The 6,825-nt window shown below is 39.1% G+C and overlaps 1 protein-coding gene across 1 annotated transcript; it reads right to left on the bottom strand.

The window, feature by feature from the left end:
* Nucleotides 1-669: 669 nt before the first annotated feature.
* LOC131018733 (uncharacterized) lies at nucleotides 670-1,974 on the bottom strand. The gene has a single exon (XM_057947442.1). It carries the CDS (start codon nucleotides 1,972-1,974, stop codon nucleotides 670-672), a length of 1,305 nt encoding a protein of 434 aa, XP_057803425.1.
* Between the last annotated feature and the right edge of the window lie 4,851 nt (nucleotides 1,975-6,825).

Here is a 6,825-nt window from a genome sequence, read left to right as displayed (position 1 = left end):
TCAAGGTCTGCCCCTAATTCACTTAATTAGTTGTAATTAATTCAAAATTATCAAATTTAGTTAATTTAAAATTAATGTTAAAAATATTCACAAAATGAAATAGGAATAAAATACATTTAATTAAACACACTAAACAAGTGGGCCGCTAGACTTTACTCTCTAATCTAACTCTCCTAAGAGAGTGTTTGGCTGAGCTTATAATAGGGATGGCAATGGGCGGATTTGGACCGAATCCTTCTTGGTCCAGATTCAAATCCGAATTTTCGTACTTAGGTCTAGATTCATTGGATTCAAAAAAACAAGATCTAGGTCCAAATCCATAAGACTATCCCCATCAGTGACTTTCCCTCAACCCAACCTTCAATTAAAATATTCATTTATCTCTCTTCCACATACACAACCCAACCTTTATCTTAAATCTACTCCCATTAGTGACACTCACATGACCTTTATGTATTTTTTTATTTTCTTTTATTTTTATTCTTATATTAGTCACAATAATTTTTAAATATATTTTTAAAATTAAAATAATTGAGAAAAAAAATTTAAAATTTACTTGATCATACAACAAAAATTACACGAGTAAAACAAAATTAAAAATACATAAAATAAATTACAAATACATATAGGAAATTAAAATTACAAGTACAATAGATGCAAATTACATATTCAATTAGTCGTGCCGAATTTTGCCCATATATGCTCAATTAATTCCTTCTGAAGAGCTTTGTGAGCTTCGCGATTGCGAAGTCGATCCATGTTGATCATGTAATTAGACAAACTTGCAATTCTGTCAGTTGAGTAGTGAATAGATACATCTTCATCTGCAGGTAAATCCATCAAAAATTCTGTGGGATCATAATAGTTTTGGTATGTGTCTCGTTCATCTTCCACTATCATATTGTGCATGATGATACAAGCCATCATAATTTTTCCCATCAAAATCCTATCCCAAATGAGACAAGGACGTCGAATAAATGCAAATCGAGCTTGTAGAACTCTGAAGGCTCTCTCGACATCTTTTCTTACAGCCTCTTGGTGTTGAGCGAACAACTTGTGCTTCCGGAGCACTGGACTTGAAATTTTCTTGACAAATGCAACCCAAGAGGCTGTAAGATAATAAGCTCTATCATTTTGACGACCATTGACCACATAACTTATCTTAGGTGCTCTACCTTCTAAAATATCGCTAAAAACGGGAGATCGATGAAGTACATTGATATCATTGCACGAACCTGGAGTTCCAAAGAACGCATGCCATATCCATAAATCATATGATGCAACGGCTTCCAAAATGATTGTTGGTTTTTCACTTCTTCCTGCATATTGACCAGCCCAGGCAGTAGGACATTTCTTCCATTCCCAATGCATGCAATCAATACTTCCAATCATGCCGGAGAAACCACGTTGTTCCCCAGCATAGAGTAGTCTATGCAAATCTTGTTGATTGGGCCTTCTAAGGTATGTGTCACCAAAGCAAGAAATGATACCTTCTACGAAATGAATGACAGCATCCCTCGTGACTGTTGAACTCATTCGTAAGTATTCATCAACGGCATCGGTTGCGGTTCCATAAGCCAACACCCTCATAGCTCTAGTGCATTTTTGTAGTGGTGAAAGGCCTTGCCTACCCGTGCAATCGGGTCTCTGTTGAAAATATTCATCGTTAACAGTAACAACATCTACTATACGAAGGAACAATGATTTTTGCATGCGAAATCTACGCCGGAAGAGCTCCGAAGTATACGTTGGATTAGGGACAAAATAATCACTCATCAAACGTTGCTCACCAACTTCACGTTCCCTATCACAATACCTTTTTTTAGTGGTGGAAGAAGAAGTTCCTAAAATAAGATTGGGATTGTTTATGAGCATATCGTCAATAATGCGATCAATTTGACGATTTTGTTGATAACGTCGTTCTTCCCATTCATCTGAAGATGAAGATGAAGAAGAAGAAGAAGAAGAAGACATTTTGGCTTTAGAATGAGTTAGGTACTGGATATGAGGTATGTTATATAGAAAAATAAATGCAGTGAAAAATTTTAATTTAAGTTGTTTGACATGTGCATGTGAACCATTCATTTGTCGTTGTTGAGACATTTGGATGCATGTGAAATGGCAGGAAAATTATTAAGTGTGCATGTGAATGACAGAGACTAAAGTGTGCATGTGAATGGCAAAGATTAAAGTGTGCATGTGAAATGTCAGAAAATGTGTGATAGACATTTGCATGTTAAAAGGAGGAAAAATGTTATGGACATCGAGATGTGAAATGGCAGGACAATTATGATGGATTATCACGTGAAGAGTGTCAGAGACACTTGCATGTTCAACAGTTGGATTGAAAATTCAAACAAATTACATAGAGCAATGCAGAATTGAAATAACATAAATTAAAATTACACCATTGAAACATAAATTAAAATTACATAATTGCAAAACTACTTCGGAAATAAAATGGCAATGAGGTGGCTTTTCATCTCTTCCTTTCTGCAGATAAATGGTCCTTCGCCAACAATGCGACCAACATTTTCTTTTCCAACTTCAGAGAATTCATTTTAAACTTTTCACGTTCTACTTCAATTTTAGCAGTCATTATCTCATTTTCATGATCTCTACTAAGTCTCAATGCACAGATTTCTTCATACATTTCATTTGATTCAGATGCCATTGCCTTACCTTTTCCTTTCCTTTTAGCTTTGTCTCTACCTGTAGGACGAGACATAGTAGATCCGTGATCACTATTTTTATAGCAACAAAACCGCAACTAAAACGGTGTAATTGTAGCACGAAAACAGCAAGCAGAGTATCGTATCCACAAGGACTATTATAACGAAATTACTCTATCTATTTCCTAAACAGACTCTCACAGTAAACAGGCAAAACAAAATAGGAAGGTGAATCAAAAACTAAAGTTAACAGAATAAAATCTAAGTAGCAGAGAAACAATGATAACTAAATCAAATAGAAAGAAAACTCTGACCCTAGGGATGTACTTTTACTAATTTACTACATGCATTTAATCTATCGATTCAATTACCAATTTAATCCAACTCTGATGAAAGATTTTTCACAAGCTTCTCTAATGAACACCTATGAACGTAGATTAATTTACTCCTTTTCACATTCAAGACTCCAAGGAATAAACTAACTCCAAATAGCACACAAAGAATAGTTTCCTATAGCTTCACCTGTCGCATTCAAAACTCAAGGCTAATACTATATCATGCATTCCTGAATCGGCTGAACAATTATCGCATTCAAGACTCAAACTGAGCAGCTAAACATGTAAATTATTGATCAGGTAATTCACAAGAAAACAGGCACCAGAAATCATGAATCACAAGTTGGAAGGCAAATTGATATCAATAAATCAAAAACACATAATTAATCAGCTATGTACAAACCCTAGGTTCAGATTAACGAATTAGCCAGACATCGTAAAATAAAACATAAACATAATTAAAAAGAACGCAATTGTATAAACCAAATTGTATAAAAACCGAATAAGAATGATTGTAGCGGCTTGAATCTTCAATCTTGATCCAAGCCTTGAAAACTGGAAAACAATAATATTCTAAGCTAGAAAACTGAAATAATAAGTCTGGGAACCCTAGATAGGTCAAAAGAGGACCTATTTATAGTCTTAGGGTAAAATAAGAGTTTAAAAATCGAAAATAACATTGAAAAATGTAAAAACGCAGAGGCTTCAAAAATGCGCGACCAAAACGGCGGCCCGTTCGACGGTCGCCGAATTTGGCCTAAAAATCGCCCAAAAACGGCGATCGCCATTTTTTCTCCTCCTAGCATAATTCCAGTCCAGGGATTTCGGCGGCCAACTCGGCGATCGCCGAGTTGGTCGCCGTTTTTGCTCTTCAAAATGCCCAAATTCGGCGATCAACTCCTTTGACCGCCGAAATGCCCCTTTTCGTCCCGACTTCAGAATCTTCATCTTTTCTCGATTTTTGGGCTCGATTCTCTCAAAACTCTTCTCTTTAACATGTTCCTTACACTCCATGCTCCAGTATCACTCATTTCTGCATCCAAACAGTCAAAACTACACCCGACCGTGAAATCATGAAATAATAGTCAATGAACTCCAAATGATAATAAAACGGGCGTAAAATCGACTTAAACCGCAGAATATAAACCATAAAAACCATGCAAAATGAGTGTTTATCAACTCCCCCAAACTTAAGATGTTGCTCGTCCTCGAACAACGGGAAGAACGAAACAATAAACACGAATGGGTAAGATGATTGGATCATCGATGCCTCAGAAAAATAAAACTTTTGAATTCCCTCAAATCCTCAACACATGAACACAATAATTACCAACAAGCATGATCAATAGTAAATTCAACCTTGACATTCCAACAATTGACTCTCAAGATAAAAGTGTTTCACTCAACTCACAATTGATGGAAAGGACGTGTATCTCTCATCGAAATTCATGCAATGTAGATTACTTACCATATGCTTGCCAATAGTCTCAAATCTCCATCGCTAAAAGTGTGCCAAGAGTAAGATCAAATAGGTCTTTAATTCGGGTTCTAATGTAGGGACATTGGATTAGGTGGGGAAATTTGGCTAAGTGACTCAAATTAAATTGCTTTCACCAACCTTATGACCTCACCATTCAAGCATGGAATAAGTTCCATCTTCCACCTAACAACATCTCCATAATCACCACAAACCAAGGGATATAATCATCATAAATCAAAACTAGACATTCTTTTATGCTCTCACTTTTCTAGTAACACACAAAGTCGATTATCCATGAGATTTTCAATTATACACTCGACTTTCTCAACCAACTTTCATCACATTTTTTTTAGAGCTTATAAGAATGACTAGTATCATGTTTCACCCCTTATTTCAATCAACCCACAGCCAATACCACACAATGATCCCCATATACTCCATCACCCCCTATCATCCAGTTAAAGAATCAAAGCTTAAGAAGGCTCAAACACGGTTAACAAGGAAAAAATGTTTTCAGGAAAGTGTTTGGGATATAACGTGGCTTATGAAAGATGGCCTAAAATCATCTCAAACTCCTGGACACAACAAGCAATCTCAACCAAGACCCATGGCAAGTTCTAGAAGTGCACTACATGCATGACAACACTCAAAACAAAGAACAAACTGCAAAAATGGGCAGTTAAGGCTCAATTCCTCACAAGCTTGTTCAACGTCAAAAGTCAAGGCAAAATATACTCATCAATCACACACGTCAGTTCAAATCATGTCACACTGTCAAGAAAAATTGGAAATTACCTTCTTTTTCGCAGAAATCCTCATAGGCACCTTACCAATCAACTAACTGGAGCACTAAACATTCAATAAGCAAGAAACTATGGAATATGTCTGAGAATATATCAATTTAGTTACAGGCCCACAAATAAAAGACTATGAAAACCTCCTCAAAACAGCAAAAGAACAAAAATAACAAAAATACACTAGGCTCAAAATGCAAACCATAACCAATCTCCATCCCCCTCCCCCAAACTTATTAAGGAGCGAATGCTCGAAAATAAGTTTGGAGGGACAAATAGATAAAGGTTATGGTGAGCATACTTACAAAGCACTCAAGATGGCGGTCCTCCCTGTCTCCTCTGAAACTCCTGAAACTGTCGTAGGAGTTCCTCTTGCATCACCATCTGCCTAGCATACTCTTGATGCTGCTTCTCTATCTCTGCCCGCTGCCAAACCTCAAAAGCTGCCTGCCGACCAAACTCCTCCCGTGCATATGTCTCAAAAGCGCCAAAATGAGCAAACTGCTCACGCTGATACGCATCCATAGCTTGCTGCTGCAAGCGAACCGCCATGACGTCTGTGCGCATAACAGTGAGCTGCGCCTCTTGTTGCTCGGCAAAGGCCTGCAACTGCTGCATCCTCTCGGTGAGCTCAGTCACATCAAAATGAGCTCCCGATCCCCATTGTTCTCCGGCTGCTGCCTCTGCGGGCTCTTCTTGCTCTTCTTCATCCTCATTCACATGCTGAGGATCCTGCACGTCAACCTGCTCACCAGCTATGGCCCTCACATGGGCGCTGTGTTCATCAACCAATTCTGGGTCTCAAAGCGCCCGCCCACACGGGTGAGAGGCGGGTTCGGCAGGGGGAAGTGGTCACCTTCACTTTGCACCAACTTAAATGGTGGTTGGGCTCTCGACAAGAATCTCATGTGGACCATCCGGCGACCATTGAGCAGATTATCACCCGCCAAAGCTTCCCATTGAGCAACTGCAGGACAAATGCGGCGTGCGAGGGGTGTAAGCATCCCTCTAATCGTGATCACTCCTGCGGTGGCCTTTGATGCCTTGAACAACTGCTTGAGGATGATTTAGGTTAAATCCATTGGTGTGCGTGTGAGCATCCCCCAAATGATAAACAGCTCCTGCTGCATCACGTGGGTGTTGTCCTTCCTAGCAAGCACCGTATAAGCCAGAATGCGGTGTGCCATCCTTAGGACAAGATTTCTAATGTCCGCTGCATTTGATGTCCCCGACACAAATGCACCGACGCTTGGCAGAGCTATTTCTCTCCAGAATGCTGTGGCGTTGAATTCTGCACCGATGGTATGCACAGTGTAACCCCCCACTCTGCAGTTGAGCGCCGTAGTGATCTCGGTCACCGCGACATTAGCTTCCCAGATGTTGTTAAGCTGGAATGAGATCCTGCTTGGTTTGGATTGATTGAAGACCGACTGATCCAACGTGCTTAGGATCTCCAAAGTTGCTCTTTCATAGGTGGGCCATCCACCGTTGAAGATGTGGGTCCACCCAACATGGTAGAACAGGTCATGCACGTCATCATAGAT

This window comes from Salvia miltiorrhiza, chromosome 3 (assembly GCF_028751815.1).
Source record: "Salvia miltiorrhiza cultivar Shanhuang (shh) chromosome 3, IMPLAD_Smil_shh, whole genome shotgun sequence".
Taxonomy (NCBI): domain Eukaryota; kingdom Viridiplantae; phylum Streptophyta; class Magnoliopsida; order Lamiales; family Lamiaceae; genus Salvia; species Salvia miltiorrhiza.
The sequence above is the reverse complement of the archived record's forward strand: the minus strand, read 5'-3'. Positions and strand labels throughout refer to the sequence as shown.